We start from the raw sequence: 17,386 nt of genomic DNA, 5'->3' as shown, positions 1-17,386 counted from the left end.
AGATTTTGAAATTAAACTCATTCACGCCGGCTAAGAGGTTTATATCCCCGCTGAACTGAACCCTAATGTAATTCCATATATGCAGAGCTCCTGTGAGCTGATCCTCTCACCTCTTTTTACTTCCCTCTTGGTCCCTCTGCCTCCAGTCCAAACGGCTCTTACGATACAGCAGGTTCATGTCGCTGCGGGGTCGCTCCTCCTCGCAGCCTATGACAGCGCAGTGTAGCCGCTTGCTTCGCCTCTCTATGTCACGCAGGAAATGCTCGACTGCCACATCCTGGGCTGAGCCAGAGCTCATGGTATAGAAGAAGACTTGGGAGAAGGAGACGTATGGCACAGGCAGCCTCCTCCAACTCACCTAAACAAAAAGAAACAAGGGCAATGTTTGAGCTCATTAATCATTAAAAAACAAAGCTTCCCAGCCTTCTTGCAGCTGACAAGATTGACAGTGACTACTTTGTGATGGGACTATGAAACCCAAATAATTAAACCCAAATTACTGGCAGAACTTTAGGGGAGTCATAGCTTATCAAGCTCACTGTGTCATAGCAAACAATCCTGCCCATTACTACAAGTCTTCAAAGACACAGTGATGCATGATGATGGAGGTTGCAGTTTTGTTTATCCCTACCTCTAGTGTATCATATGAAAACTATTTATACTTTCATTATCCAGTTATTAATATTTGAGTAAGCATGGTAACTCAGCTGCAGAGCATCTCTGGCTGCAGGCCCTGGGATGGCCTAGCTAAGCCTGTCTGCTAGCCAGACAGTAATCTGGTTTGTCATATGTAGCGCATGCACAGCTTCCTACTCACGCTCACCCCATGAGAAGTCAGGCTTGTTGTGGGGCAGATATCTGAGGGCCCAACAGTATTTTTCATGGTGGAGAATGTGAGTGTGCAACGCAATTGGCTAAGAAAAGCGCAGCTGTCAGCTGATGCATGTTTCCAGTGTTTTTTCCATCACAAATAGAAACAGAGCTAGAATGTTTTTTGGTAGTGGACACAGGAGCATTATGATTGGTGCCTCTGCTTCAGTTTGTTTTGAACTGAACTGCATTTGCATTTTCACTTTCATGAGTTGCATTAAGCTGAGCTTGATAGGTTGTGTTGCAACATTGCTGGTTAATTATGTTAATGGCCCATATTGACAGGTTTTCTGTCTCACAGAGAAGATAGCAGGAAAGGTAAATAAAGTTAAATATATAACCAATTATTTTTTCTAGTTCATATTTTTAAAAGATCTCTGATGTGCATTCACAATGCGCTACAATGAAACTGCATGCGAGTCCAGTGTAATGAGATCTAAATTATGCTTTTATACTCCTTGTTTAAGGATGCAAGCGGCATGAAAAGGGAATAAAAAATACATGACATTTACATTTTGCAGCAGTGTAATAGCTAATCTAATTCTGTACATATTCAGGACCACTTAAACCACATCTACCACACAACACAACTGCACAGTGTTTTTACTGTTCTTCAAAATCTCAACCATGTCTCACTATAAAGACAAAAAATTCCACAGTGGGAGCATCAGGCACTGTCACCTGGGCCAGGCAGCATGTTGAGCTGTGTAGCTGTGTGTGATTCTTTTGTCACGGCTCAGCATGTCATCCAGCATGTCAGCGTGGCTACTGCTATTCTTGTATCCCACAGCCCTGACCACAACCCCGACCACTGCTGCTGCCATGCTTGCTGACTCAATGTTAATTAGGTTAGGGAGCTGCGACTGTAGGTTGGGATTTTGTTAACGGGAGCTTTGATTTGGGTTTCTAGGATCTGGCAGCTGAGCAGGCAGCCCTACAATTGCCGCATTAAATGCTGTGGGTTGGTGTGCAATTAGCTGAGCTAAAAGAACCAGCAGATCTTCATCTTACATCCACATACTATGAAGGACAAAAAAATGCCATTAAGTATAAATAAATAAATAAATGGATATATACATGCAAATAAATTAATTCATTACATTTTGGTGATGAAAAATTCTCTATTTTTACATTTATTTATTTCTGTATTTCTGCATTCATTTATGTATCTATTTCTGTATTCAACATTTCTCCTGTGTGCCAGTCAAGTCAAGGCAGTAGTAGTTAATATGATCACACTGCTGTAACCAATCTGGCTTTAGACTGAGGTAGGACCGCCTACCCAATTTACATACAGACACAGAAATAAATAAATGTGGATATAAATAATTAAATGAACGCAGAAATATACAGAAATAAGGGAATGTAGAAATGTATAAATAAATAAATGTAAAAAATACAGGAATAACCACATCCATTACCAAAATGTATTTATTATGCATTTATTTCTGCATTTAGTTATTTACTCATACCTATGGCATTTTTTCCACTTCATAACAGAGAACCTTGTCTCATCAAACTGGGCAACAGACATAATTTTTAAAGACCCAAACAAAACATGCACTCATATAGGTTGGAATCACTTTAAATCCCAAATAAATTCAGAACATTTAGCAAGTTGTTTCAGGAGCATCTGTCGAGTCAGGAGTCCTCATTAGAACCAGGAGGCAGATGGAGCCATGATTCATATAACTAGATCTGCATGCAGCGCTGCAGACAACTCATTCATGCACATAAACAAACAGATCACACACTCACACATACTCGAATCCCCCATACATGCTAAACACATGCATACAGACAGGGTGTGAAGCAGTAATTGCAATCGCTCAGCAGCTGATTTGAGTGTGAGTTACTGATGACAGGGAATTTAGAACATTAACCACACAAAATTTGAAACTGTAAAACATTTGAGAGTAAGAAAGCATTAGTATTATTGGTATTTACTGCCTGAAATCTTTTTATCTTTTGCTGCCACTGAATTTAACACTTCTGGAACTCTTTGCACTGCAGCCCTCTGCCCTCAAGTCTCCACCTCAGCAAGTGGTCCTTTAGTGTTGCTGCACCTCAATGTGAGTGAGGCAGTAGCGATGCAGAGTGGTGTGACACATCACAGCACTGGCCTGGCCTTGGCACAGGGGCAATATTTCGATGAAACATATTTAAAATACACATCTAATTACCTTGGGGTATATTATCCCTTTCTGTTTTGCTTATATCCACAGAAAATTTGATTTGAAATAACAACTCTCCGTTTTTCATTACAGAACAAAGCAGTCATACCATATATTTACCTTTGCAAAGCTGCTTGAATACAAGCAACTAGATTGAAGGGGCAGATAGTATAGAGCATGTTGTCCATTAAAGACATCATCTTCCTTCCTCTGCAAATCCAGTTCTAGGATTGACATGCTTGCATCTATAAGCCTGAATTAAATACTAAATTACTGCAATCAAACTTTGCAACTTAGTAGTGACAGTAAGTAAGGTAAGTAGGAAAGAAGCTGATTTTTACGGCTCACTTCATCAGTTGATATATTTTGAAAACACAAGATACTGTACATATGCTTGAGTTTATTCAGTTTTTCCCTGCCACCAGTGCCACCAGTGGTATCATAACTTAACCACGCAGCCAAATTACACACCACAGTCAGCGCACTTGAGCCAGACACAGCGCTGCAGCTCAGCGACAGGGACAGAGGATGAGAGAGGCAGAGGGGAAGCAGTGTACAAGGACGGAGCAAAATGCTCAGGAGGAGAATGAGCAGCTTGAGATGCATACAGCTAGAGAGAAGGAGAGATCGAGGCAGAGGGAAGGAGACAGGAGGGGGCGCGGTGGAAAAGGGGGGAAGCCAATAAATAGGGAGTCACTGAGGGATGGATGAGGCTGAAGATACATACGATTAGGCTGAAAACGTGCTGGAGACAGACTGATGGAAGGAAATGTTGAAGCAGGGGATTTGAGAGTGGAGGGAATAAGCAAATGGAAGCAAGTGTGAGAAAGAGAGGATAGAAAAACAGTGAAAGGCAGCCAGGCTACAAGAATGGGGGAGGGAGGTGAAATCAAGCCTCTCACACTAGTCGCTGTGTGTGGTCTCCTAGCAACACTGTCAGCCATGCATCTCTTCCTTAGCCACTGAATATGCACAAAGCAGGATGTCAGCCTCGTCATACGTGATGAACCCGGGGTTAAACTTCACTGCCGCTTCGTTTGTACCTGATCTTCCAACAGCATATCCCATGTATCTTAAATAGTGGTAGCATCTGTATCTAATAGTAAACATACAACCTTGCTACTAATATTAATGATCTAATTAGCTACACTACACATTCTCCATATCCTATCCATACGAGGAAACTTGACTTATAAATTCACACTTTAATGTTTTCAAGGTAGATTTGAATTATCGTCTTTGTCAGCTGAATCCCTCCTCTCACCTCAGCTGCATGTCTGGATATAAGAGATAAGCAAGCCAAATATTAAGCAAAACCTCAGATGTAGATGTTAGCAGTACAGTAACATTTTATCACCTGTAGCAGGGCAAGCATTGAAGTAAAATAGATGTTAAGAGCTTGCGCTTGGAGAATATCTGCACCAGCTGATAATGCTAGGACTGGAATACTAAAACAGGAGCCCCATTAAATCACAGCTGGTTCCTCTCAAGAAACTGGTTGTAATTACAAATCTACTCACAAATGCTCATGTGTTTCTTGTCGAACATCGACTTCCACATGTGCTTGATGGTCTGATCAAAACTATCAGACAGATAACGAGTACATGATTCAGTTTGTAAGAATGGCCCATTGCTTCTTTCAGGCCAACCCATTTCAGTTGTCTTTATGAGATGACTACAAAGCTCTGATCAAAGTTAGATTGTGAGAAATGCACCTAATCTGGTGCTAAGTAAACTGTTGACCACATGAACAAAAATCGATAGGCTATCTGTTTTTTTTAGTTTCTGAGACTCACAATAAGTCCCTACTTGTTTATTTTATTTATTGTCTTTTACCAAATACCCCTAAACAGCAGAGGCTTGTGCAATGTGACAAGATGCGTCATTTCATCACTATTAAACATTTGGCCAAGCAAAACCAGCTTTCAGAGAATAAATATTGAACAGTGCTGAGAACTGAGACAATTATTTTCTTTGTCTAATGACCTTGATGTTATTTTGTAAGGCAACACCCAGTTAAAATCTACTTTTTCACACTGAAATGCACAACTAATTTAATGTCAGACTATTAAAGACACAGCATGGACAGTGACTGCGATTATAGGTCATCATAGCATGATCGCGCCAGTGATACTTGTACAGTGATATCTTGAATAAATATGGAATAATACTAAGTTAATAAGCTGAATTGTAACAGAGGGGAACTGTCAAACTTTCTAAACAAATCACATGACTGAATTACACCAAAAGAAAAGGTTTGGGGAAATGTTCCCTAGCAAAGAGTTAGATGAGAAGATCCATAAGACTCTCATGGCTGTACAGTAAATATGAAGCTACAGCCAGCAGCAAGTTAGCTTAGCTTAGCACTTAGACTGAAAACAGGGGGAAAAGCAAGCCTTTCTGGCTCAGTCAAAATATAATAAAGACTGCCTTACAGCAACTGTAAAGATAATTAGTTAGCGCATTATATCTCATTTGTTTGATTTGAGAACTGGCAGGCAATTTGGATAGAATCAGGCTAGCTGTTTCCCTGTTTTCTTTGTGCTAAGCTAAATTAGCCGGCTGCTAGGAGCAGTTTCATACTTAGTGTACAGACATGAGAGTGGTGTTGATCTTTACATCTAACTCTTGGCAAAAAACATAAGTTTAAAATTTCTCAAAATGTCAAACTATTACTTTTTTTAAAAAAATAATTTTATAATTTACATATTTCAACCAAGTACAATAAATAAGGGACAGAGTCCTCTGACAAAGGGACAAAAAGTTCATTCTACAAAAGTCAACTTTGTGCTGACGAAGTACAAACATGTTTGCAAAATATCAATGGCCAGATGTCTCACACTTTCTGTTAACAGAAGCTCAGCTTGCAGTGAGAGATACTTTCCTAAACATTTGGTCTGTCAGATAATTTATGCTGCATCACACCATTAACAATTAACATTCACCAGAACTGTTCTGATATGGACAGGATATCTTTTAACACATCGGAAAAAACGCACAGACACACTCAAACCTTTCATAACATGCCCTTCACATGGTTCACCTAGTGTCAGTGGTGGTAAAGTGTCATCATTCACACATCAACCCTACAGCCCTTTAAAGATAAATTAATTTGCACCTGTCAAACAGAAAATAAATCGGTCATGGTTTGAATCTCCTCTCTTTTCTTATTGAACATTACATTCTGCAAATACTGTGTTTGATGTTTCTGCTTTCGGTTCTGTTCACTTCGCTGAGTTTTTTGAACCTTTTAAAACCAAAATCCTTGAAAAGTTTGCACTCTGTCAGGTTGACCTGTAGGCTGGAAAACCTTTCAAACAACATCCATGGCTTTGTCGGTTTTTACACGCAGGTTAGGAGACAAGCAAAACCAATCTAACCCTCCCTAACAACAAAACAGTCACCTGAGGTAAAACCTTACCCTGCTCAAGCTCGTCAGAGTCCTCTCTCACTGTAGCGTGTGCGACAACATCAACAACCAGCCAGATGCTACTGAGAGCTTGACCTGTCTTCTGTTTATAACAGTTACTATGGGAGTTCTCCCTCCCATTCGTTGTGTTATTTTCTTCACCTGCTCTAGGACGCTCCTTTAATCTGCTCAGACCCAGATCTCCTGAAAAATGTTGCAGTGCTGGATATTCTGATCCACTAAGCAGGCTCAAAGGCATTGTGCAAATTTAAAATATGAAAACCTGGGAGCATTTTTATTAGCCTAATTAATATGTATTTTGAAGTGTGTCTGAGGTAAGAAGAAAAGGAGATTATTAAAAATAATTCCCCAAGTGTGCATCACTAAACCAGAAATCACTATTTTCACCTCTGGGTTATAAAGTATGGGGGCTCTTTGCTGCTAGCACGCCTCAACTTCTCTTTATGAGCTGTTGTTATGTGCTGAATGCTCTACAATATTGCATTGTGCAGTGAAATGCCTGTGGCTGATGAGAATGGACAGGAGGAGGAGGAGTAGGAGGAGGAGGAGGAGGAGGAAGAGGAAGATGTAGAGGCTGATGTATCACTCCAGGCCAGGGGTGGAAGGCACATGAGAGGCGTAGAGGAATTTTGTTGAATTTTTCTCCTGACCTCTTTCTCATGTTTTGGGTATGAAATAAAAAACAAACCTCAGTATTTAATGTGTATAGTCACATGAACTAAATTAAACCTTAACAGTAATCTGCATTATTCTGTTTTTTTTGTTTTTTTTAACACAAAAAACTGGAGGTCAAACCCTAAAATAAATTTATTTAAATATACATGTACAGGACACTTTGCACACTTTGGATTCTCTTCCTCAGCGTTGTACAAACTGAGTGACCACTAAATCTTTCATGGACTGCAACCAAAAATATCCCACAAAAAAGCTTTCCCTGTTCCCCCTCGCCCTGTGCTACCAGGACACAGCCCTGAGCCACACAACAGACTTGCAGAGATGCTCAATGTTTGTCTCAACTATGCACCTTTTTTGCCAACAAATGAATCTATTATTGTCGGCGTGTGTGTGTGTGTGTGCATAAGTAAACATCTTTACAATGTGTGAATCATGAATAGTTGAAAATGTGAAGAGCTGCAGTTACTGAGTGTAACCTGAGATCGAGTTAATAAAAAAACATATATAAAATAACGCCAGTCTCTCTCTGGTCTAAAAGAGGCAGCCAGTGAATGACCTCCAATCCCCATTTCCCACCTCAGCTTGCCCTTGCCTTCATCATCTTCTGCTGGACTCTGCAGTAACCAAGGTGACCCAAAGCACTTAGCATACACGGACACTTACCAGCTTACAGATCCACAAGCCCTCATACAGCACTGGACTCATTTCCATTCAGTCTATGTTGTTTACATTCTATATCGCACACATAAGGGCTGTAAATGTTGCGAAAATACCACATCACATCACAGAAAAACAAAGCACCCGGGGCACACGTTGCCCTCGGGGCGGGTGACACGTGGAGAGGGGCAAGGAGATGAAAGGAAGATTGGAACGTTGGAATCAGAAGAACGCCATTTGTTTGGGATACTCAGAACGCGTGCAGCATGAGCCGTGCCACTTGGATGTGGTATGACGAAAGACTGTAAAATCGCAGCATTCAAATGTTTCTGCAGGGTTCCCTCAAGATAGTCTGCCTTTCAAAAACATTATTCAGCACCGCATATAAGTAAAATCTCAAGAGTTTGTCCATCACATTAAGTCTCTATTTTGTTTGATCTTTGCATTTGGCTGCTGAATCGCAGACTGTGAGGTATAGTGCTGAAGATGCTCGTGCTCGTGCATGAAGGGAAGAGCTCCACTCTCTACAGCTGCACATGCTTCACTGACTCAGTATCCCTCTCTAACCAGGGTCTGACTTATTATAGATGTGGATTACCCAGCAGTATTGGCTGCCCCGCTGTTAGTTTCTTCAGTTTAAAGACCTTTTTTTTTTCTAGATATTTATTTTCAGGAAATTTATGTTGAAAATATCCAGACAGATATATTTAATGATGCTACACATGTTTAAAAATAAATCTTTCCCACAGTACACGATGTTCTCATCTTTTATGGAAGTAAGGAATCTCTTGTGTTCTCTGACCGTGCCACACAAACGCTTTGGACAATATGAACCAAAGCTGAACCTGTTTTATGACCCAGAGGAGCCAGACGTAACAATACACACTTAAAGACTACTGATTCTGATTTTATTTGATTCACCTATCAAAAGGCTAAAAACACCACAGCCTCCAGCGCCATAGGCTGTCTCTGCCCCTACATGACAAACTCATAAACTATTCAGAAACAAATTAAGCAAAGCCCAATAGCCCACAGTAAAACAAGGATCAGCTGAACATCCCTGTAAACTAGACTTATGATTTGCCTCTCAACAGCTTGTAGTGAGTTTGACTCATAACTTTCCTGAGCATGTGCATGCAATTTGCTTTGAACTTCCTCAGAAAGCCTCAAAATGTAGAATTCAAAATGGACCTTTGACTAACTATGGAAAGAAAAAACAAATCAAAACATTACCACACACAAGGAAACTTCAGAATTGTTCCAATATCATGTTGATATTATCATAATAAACATGCTGTTGCACTTGCTGAGTTGGCTTTGGTTTGATTGAAAGATGAAGCAGCAGCAGCAGAAGCAGCAAAAGCAGCAGAAGCAGCAGCAGCAGCGTTGGTGTGATTGCAAAGCCAGGTAGGCCACAAGTGGTCTTCCAACATTTGAATCATCCAACTCCTTGTGCTCAAAATCCCCCGATAATCGAGTCATAGTGTAGGTTGCACAGCATAAGCACACTCTCTCTCTCTATCTCACACACACACACACACACACACACACACACACACACACACACACACACACATGCCCACACACAGCTCTCCCACTCATTCATCTCATTACATACAGATCATGTCTCTTATGGCCTGGATATTTCTAACCCACAGTGTTCACCAGCATGACAGTAACTCAGTACAAGAGATTTTGTAAGACATATTGATAGCATAGAGTTTGTGTGACAACTCTATTTGCTGGTAAAGCACTCACACTGCCACTTCTAAAGTTTTTATTTTTTTTTATTTTTTAATGCGAATAAAATCACGAGGCACTTTCGAGAGTTGTTGAAAATCAGTATGAGCACTTTAATGGCCTGCACCGCAAGCTGAGAAGCAAGAGAAGTGGTAAAATGGACAGGTTCGTTGGCCTTACAGGTGTGATTGGCAGGTTTTCAGCTCAGAGTCTCACTTGAGCAATTCCTATTCCTGTCATTCCTGCTGTTCACTGCACTGACAGAGGAGAAATGAAAAGACACTAACTGGGACAAATGGCAGATGATAGCAGATTTCACACTGGATGGTGTCTGATTCTGACGGTGTTTTCTTATTTCGTGCTCTTGTAGTTCGGTTGAACGCATGGACAAAATAGCAGATGGAAGAACATCACAAGATGATTTTGAGTGGCTTGTGTAGTGACTTGATTTGGCCCAAGTGGCTCCCATCCAGAAATGAGAGTCGAACACTTGTGCAGGCTTTATATGGTTTCACTTCTGTTATCTCAGCTGACTGTTTTTGATGCAGCAATGTCTCCGATCTGAAAAATTATTTTTTAGTTTGAATTGAATTGCGTAGAAAATGGCAATTTTAAATGTCTCGGTCAGATTTTCATCTTAATTTACCAAATGCTGAAACTTATTACAGGGCTATTTAATAATAAAAACAATACCTTTAAAATAATTGCAAAACAGAAATTGGATAGCTGGGTGTATAAAGGGGATACTATATAAATTAACAAAAAACTCAGTGCCATAGGTTTGGCTCACAAAATCCCACAGTCTTGGTGTTTTTTTTTAAAAACCTCCAACATCTTTGTATTTGAAATCAGTGGATAAAATCTGAGCTGGATTTCTTTTTGCCACCTAGCCAAGCAGCCAGGATTCTTTTCAGTACAAACTAAGATTGCTCTGACATTTACAGCACATACTTAAGCTATCCTGCAATTCACATTAGCATTTCTGGAGTCACTGTGTACAATAACCTATTTCACACACTGTTGCTGAACCTGGAGTTTTTGCTTGTTTACTGTGACCTTTAGGAATGTCGCAGACAATGAATTATCACTGTGAGACACTTCAAAGACCATTACGCTCAACATCAGTCTCAGACACATGTATTCACATGACACAATAAGAAATAAGGACAATGTTGTTTGTGGAATAAAGTATACTTTTCACTGTTTGCAACTAACTGCCATGACCGTTATGTCTCATGCCTTTTAATGGTTTAGTGGACATTTTCAAGGTATTTTGAAGGTCTAAATGTAGCACATTAGAACACATGAGAATAGAGACATTAACACAAGACTCTGGACCACTTTCATGTCCATTTACGCATGCCGCAACATGTATAATTCAAATCGAGCTACAATATCCCCCCCATGTAATTCCAGCTCTTGCCAATTACTTTTCTCACATAATGCCACTGATATAACTTTCCTGAGGGCTTCTTCAGAATAAAAATAATAAATGGCACACAAACATATGTAAACATGTTTGTTTTCTGCCCCAAATATATGCATATTTTCCATGTGGAAGATACTGCATAGAGATAAATATTGTGGTGATTAACATGGCTTGAGACTGGGACCTCTGTGCCAACAAGAGAGGAGGAACTGTTGGCTCCTGACTTTATTTATTTTGCATGGCACCATGCAAATGACTTTGAAAGGTTTAATGAGAAGAAAACAGAGAGGAAATTAACAAAGATGAGTTGCCTCAAGGAAATCATTACCACACATCATTCCCTTTGACTACACACTGCAGTGAAGACTGGATGCTGTAAGATGCTTACAGTCCAGAATGAAAGCGTTTAAAGGGAACATTTACTCTGAATTTTCACTGGCTCATTTGGCTGTATACATCCCAAACATCCTCCTGTCAGACAAGGGACACGCATGTATGATCTTTTAAAGTGAGGAGCACCCAGCAAGCCAACAACAACAACAACAGCAACGTGGCTGCAGAGGCAGCTTCAAAATACAGCACCAAGGAGTCTGTGGTCATTTGTAGAGCAAAGTCATCCTTCCTTCTGCTTTCTTCCCTCAGTGGGAGCAGGGGCTGTCTGTCCATTTAAATTTTGATTTTCCATATTTTTTTCTTTTTTCTTCAGCCACCGCATCCAGTGCATCAGGAAAAAAAAAGCCATGAGACTAAAGATGGCAATCATTTCCAAAGTAGAGTGGGTAATTTGTATGCCCTTATGATAACTATTTAGAGAGAGGGACTGTAGCTTGGGAATCTCAGCTGAACAAGTCTAATGGGATTCAATTCTTTTTTTTTCTTTACTGGACAAAAAAAAACACGAGACAAAGGGAGCTGATATCTATCTAATGTCCAAGACTGGGTTTGTACCATAGACTGCATATAGATTTGTACCCAGGACATCGCTGGTAAATGGCATGCCCTTTAATCAAGGAGCCACCAGGGAGAACCTTTACCTTTAGACATATTAACAATTCAACACTGTGAATGACTCAAGCGCATGAAAAAGTTGATTTGATCCACAAGAAACAAATGGCTTATTGTTGAATTTAACAGGAAGTTGGGATATGATATTAATTTGTGTAACTGTGTACGGTGTCCTTGAGTGCCAAGAAAGGCGCCTTTAAATAAAATGTATTATTATTATTATTAATTTGAAATAGAACCAACAACGTTGTGGATCATTTGATTCAACATTATTGTTATTATAATGAATTCATGTTAATATGCAGCACAAAAATGATACAAAAAATGTAGTTTTGAGTAATTAAATCAATTTGACCTACATTTATGACAGACACTTGAAGATTAAAGGGAAACTCCCACTGTGATTTCTCACTCTGTGAAAACAATTATATGATTCCGTCTGTGGCTTTTTGAGAAGTTTTGTCAAGAGAAAATAACTGTGATGATGTCATAGTGATGTCACCTGGGTTATCTAAGCTTGGTCCTGGACATTACAAATTCTTAACATACGTAAAACCTGTGTTACAAACTGGAGGCAAGAAGAGAGTGTCTAAAACGAGATGCTACTGAGTTTCATTATAGGGAGTAAAAAGTAGAAGGATATCTCTGCCCTTGCTGTTTTATTGTTAACCAGTGTCTTACAGTCTTTCTCTTACAAGTCTCTCTTACCAATGTTATAAAATATATTAGTTTGCTAACTTTGTGTCTAAACAGTACAAGTGTTACACACTCTGTGTACAAGGAAATTTAATAGCAAGATAAAACTAAAGAAAATTCCAACCCTCAAAGACATCTACTGCTTTATCAATAGATTAACTACCATGCTGATTTACAAAATATACAGTACTGTGCAAAAGTGTTAAACACTAAATGTATAGTGAGGAATTTTAAAAAAATAATTGTATTATTAGTTTTTATATATATCGATGAATTTCATACAAAGTGCCGTAAACAGAAAAGAACTGAATCAAATCAACTTTAAAGTAGCACCAGTTCTCCTCTGTACACTTGCACAGGTAGTGTGTAGTTTTTCAAGGTACTTGGCAGGTTGGTTGTTCCAAGCATTACACTCTGAGAAGTTGCACAGTTCTTCTGTGGATTGAGGCTGTCTCAGTGTTTTCTGTCTCTTCATGTAATCGTACAAACTGACTCTGTGATGTTGAGATCGGAGCTCTGCTACAGGACTCCATGTTCTTCTTGTCTCTGAAGATGGTTCTTTATGACTGGCTGTTTGTTTTTGGGTCATACAATATAAATTTGAGACAGATGGTTCTACATGATGGATAGGAATAAGATTTTTGCACAGCACTGTATATATGTAATGGCACTCCACCATTGCCTCCATAATATATTCAATTCCAAGACACCAGCAAACTTCTACATAATGTTGGTTTCCAATTATCTCTGGGTTGACACATGTAAACATACATATTACAATGTGTAGCATTTTACACTATTTTTGCTCAAAAAATTAATGAAATTATTGTTCAGCTAACTGACTAATTGTTTCAGCTCTAGTGGGCTGTTTAATCACTTTGACTCAAATGTTATTTACTCAGCATGTAAGTGGTGGGGGAGGTGAAGCAGAGTGATGGGAGTGAAAACTGTGGCAAGATTCAATCCGAAACCACTAGGGGCAAACTTTAACTGCCTCAGAGGTAAACAAACAAGAAAAACAGTGATCTTTTCTACTCACAGAGTAGAAACACACACACACACAGACACACACACACACACACACACACACACTATGATGATCACTGGCCTGATGAAAACAAAACCAGAAGCAAAGTTTATAAATCCTGAATTTTTCAGTGATAGGAGTCACTCACATTGCTCCCATGCTGCAGCAGAGACACTCTTCCTCCATCATTTCTGATCTGTCTCTGACAGAGCTGAGAATCAAGATGGTGAAAGCACAGATGGATGAAGCACCTGCTCTCCTCTTCAAAAAAACAAAAACAAAAACAATGCACACTAAAGCCAGCTAACCATATCTACAGCAGTATTGATGTTAAAATACCTCCACAATTAGCCAGTCGCAGCCATTCATATTACTTTTACCAACCTATTGACCTTCTGCTGGTCAAATTCTGTTTGGGTGCTACAGGAAACCCACAGCCACAAACAAATAGATAAATAAATAAATCCATTACTGCTCATCCAGACAGGGGGATCCACTCGACTAGAGGAATGGGCTTAAAATGTCAGCATCTGCCACGTCTGTCTCACATCCATCAGTCTCATCGCTCCCTGTCTTCCATCCTCATCGGTCCCTCCCCTCTCTGACCATACATGGGCCTTCCCTCATCCTCCCTGGGTCCAGTATATTTACATTTATTATACATTTCCCATTGCTTGATGGAATGAGACATGATACACACTGCCGGTCAGAGCAAATGAATCATTCACTTCTTAGAGAAAAGCTCCATCCTTTCTCCTTTATTGGAAACACTGGTGACTTTATGTTCATTTTTTCTCTCTGTCCATCACAAACACAAGCTCTGCCCGCTTTCATTCCATAAAATTTCATATTTTAAATATATTTTAAAAGCTCTACATTCTGATTTAGCAGGATAAATCCTCAAGGACTAAAGGGCTCCAATGAGACATATTCCATTTATTTCCACACTGCAATGCACAAACTGACTGAGCTGCCACAGAGAGTTACGGTTTGTCGATATAATCACATTCCTGGACTGAATTCGGGCTCACCTGGTGAGCAATGACACAAGTTGTGTTCGCCCCGGTTTTCCTCTGCATTCAAGACACACTGCACAGTATGTGTGGCTCACAGCCTGCACTCGATGACCCCACAGTCACAGCTGCTCTCACCCATCCCTGCTCTCCTCCGACGAGCGCTTAATCTAAACAGCACAAGACACACTCACATATCAGATCCTGTTGATCTGTATCTGTAAGCCATACCCATGATTTTAAGTCTTGTGATGGAAGATTTTTGTCATATTCAGCTCCAAGGTCAAGCAAGACCAGCTGGCAATTAGTTTCAATTCAATTTCTAGCAGATAGTGAAGTATCCAGCATAGCAGTGAATCATCCCTGAAGAAAAATCAGGAAGAAATTTCCACATTCAAACAAGAGTGTCTGTATTATTCCTGTAGGGAATGCAGTTTTGTGATATTTTGTCCCAAGTCCTTTTAAATTCTCATATTGTATTTGTTTTTTGTTTTTGTGACAGACAGCCATGAAATGACATGACTAATCATGTCAAAATAAAATGTCTATTCAGTATAGATTTCCTGCCAAGTCAGGTAGCCTTGCTCGATTCATCCAAATGATATTTGAAGAGATTATAGAGAGTCAGGTAAATGCAACTTCCTCTGAAAGAGCTATAATAAATATTTTTTATTTCAACAGCTAAATAACACCTGCTTTTGTAAACGTTTCTTTAAGCCTTGGTGGGGTGGTGGAAGAGATCTCTCGGTAGGAGTGATGCTCGTTTTGAGTGACTGTCACGCCCGGAAAAAGGCGAAAAAAACACAGCTGACTAACGTTAATTTCACGTTTAATTCACTAGCCCTCGATCCTTTTGGTTGGTCGTATAAAAGGATCTAAGATGGGATACTGCGGAGGCGATCAGGTTTTGATCACTTGATGGTTTTTCCTTTAAAAAAGAAAAAAGAAAACATGTGGTGATCTGGCTCCCCTCTTCCAGACGCCTGCCTCTCCCGCACCTTAAAGACGCGCCAACACATCCTCACCTGGCTGCGTGCACGCACGCACACACACACACACACACACACACACACACACACACACACACACACACACACACACGCATCACACATCTCAGCCGTATTTTCACAATCAGGAGTAACTACCGCCCATTCACACGCACACAAATACAACCCTGCTATACTCTTATTCCCAGTAAACATGCAGATGTTTTCCATCGTGGCCTTGCAGGAAACACTGGCACCGCTGTCAGTGCTGTGGTGTAGGTATTTGATTAATAACGCCGTGCATGCTCCAGCATCACCAGTCAGCTGATGGAGGCTTGTTTTTTGGTGAAATATTTATAAGGGCTTGTCACGACTGAACTTAAACACGGACTGTGGCTTAAACAGCGCGGCGCTCTTGCCATATCTTTACATCTCTTTTGTGTTTGGGGCTGTAATACGGGCCTTATATTAAGCGGCATGTGCTGTGAGGCTTCAAGGTTGAATCATTTAGCTTGTGAATACACAGCAGCTCTCTGTCAGCCTTCTATTTCTTGGGATTTACGCGTAAAATGCCACCAGGCCCGACGTTTCGTCCGCAATACAGCATTATATTTTCTGCTGCTAATTAAGCAGACAGTGTCTTTTGACTATGACAGCTGGATATATAGGCTGGATGATGTAAGCAACCGAAGCGATGATTTATGAAGCAATATTAATGAAGGTGTGAGACCTACCTTAGTAACTGGGTAGCCTATGGCTGGCGCAGATGCAGACTATGCTGAAATCCAGTTGCCCAGGCTCGTAAAAATCAGACAACAACAAAACCACGCCGGTTGTTGATGACACAGCTGTCTTGGTAGACGGGAGGGAAGGAAAAATCCTTTCCCAGATGTGTCAATTGACGTGGAAATGAAAAATCAGTTATTCAGACGCATATCATCGGACTGACGCCTTTTCTTGACGTGAAAGGTCTTCCATTTTTATGATAAACAGCACACTGTTGTACCGAGGCACGGTGTATAGCCTGGCCGGTGTGAGATCTGATTGAAAACCATGATGCAATTCAATGCGACGTTACAAAATGTTCCTCTGCAAACGCTCAGGTAAAACGCCATCCTTTTGTATTTCATAAAAGCCTCCGACACGACCTCCGCAAAAGAAGCATGTTTTCAGTTCAGTTCAGCCCCGGAGAGAAAAAAAACAAAACGCCAAAACAAAAATGCGCAGATATCAGCGCGCTGTGTTGGTTCAAGCGCTGGGCATCCTCACTGTGCATTTGCATCCATATTAATATTCATACAGTACTTCCTGAGAGTAGACCAGTGGGGGTTTTTTTTTCGAAAAAAGCACAAGAGGTGGCTTTGAGTCCAACTGCGACGAGAGGCTATATCTTTTTGTTATCAGTGCACTGAAATTAAATTTCCTTTCACAGCTCATATTTAGCAGAGGATTCAGCTGCAAGATTCATTATATGTCCGGATGGACTCTTCATAAAGTAGAGAAGATGTTTTTTCAACTACTATGAACTAGAGCCTTTTTATTTCACAAGAGTACTAGGATACACAAAAACAAAGCAGAACAGTCATATATGAAAATGTAATGGAAGCGATGCAGTGATGTAACAGGGGATAAAATACTATTAAGTATAAAATCAGCTCGCTATGAACCCAGTGTTGAGTACCAC

The 17,386-nt window shown here is 40.2% G+C and overlaps 1 protein-coding gene across 1 annotated transcript in view; it reads right to left on the bottom strand.

Annotated features, from left to right (window-relative positions):
* nyap1 (neuronal tyrosine phosphorylated phosphoinositide-3-kinase adaptor 1) overlaps positions 1-16,949 on the bottom strand; it is a 32,641-nt gene extending 15,692 nt beyond the window's left edge. The window contains 2 exon segments of the mRNA XM_087173592.1: positions 111-358; positions 16,437-16,949. Of these exon segments, the coding sequence (XP_087029718.1) occupies positions 111-298 (188 nt within the window). The 5' untranslated portion in view covers positions 299-358; positions 16,437-16,949.
* Between the last annotated feature and the right edge of the window lie 437 nt (positions 16,950-17,386).

The sequence above is a fragment of the Seriola lalandi genome, unplaced genomic scaffold (genome assembly GCF_002814215.2).
Source record: "Seriola lalandi dorsalis isolate HSWRI2012SDOR001 ecotype SW California unplaced genomic scaffold, Sedor1 jcf7180002054256, whole genome shotgun sequence".
Taxonomy (NCBI): Eukaryota; Metazoa; Chordata; class Actinopteri; order Carangiformes; family Carangidae; genus Seriola; species Seriola lalandi.
The sequence above is the reverse complement of the archived record's forward strand: the minus strand, read 5'-3'. Positions and strand labels throughout refer to the sequence as shown.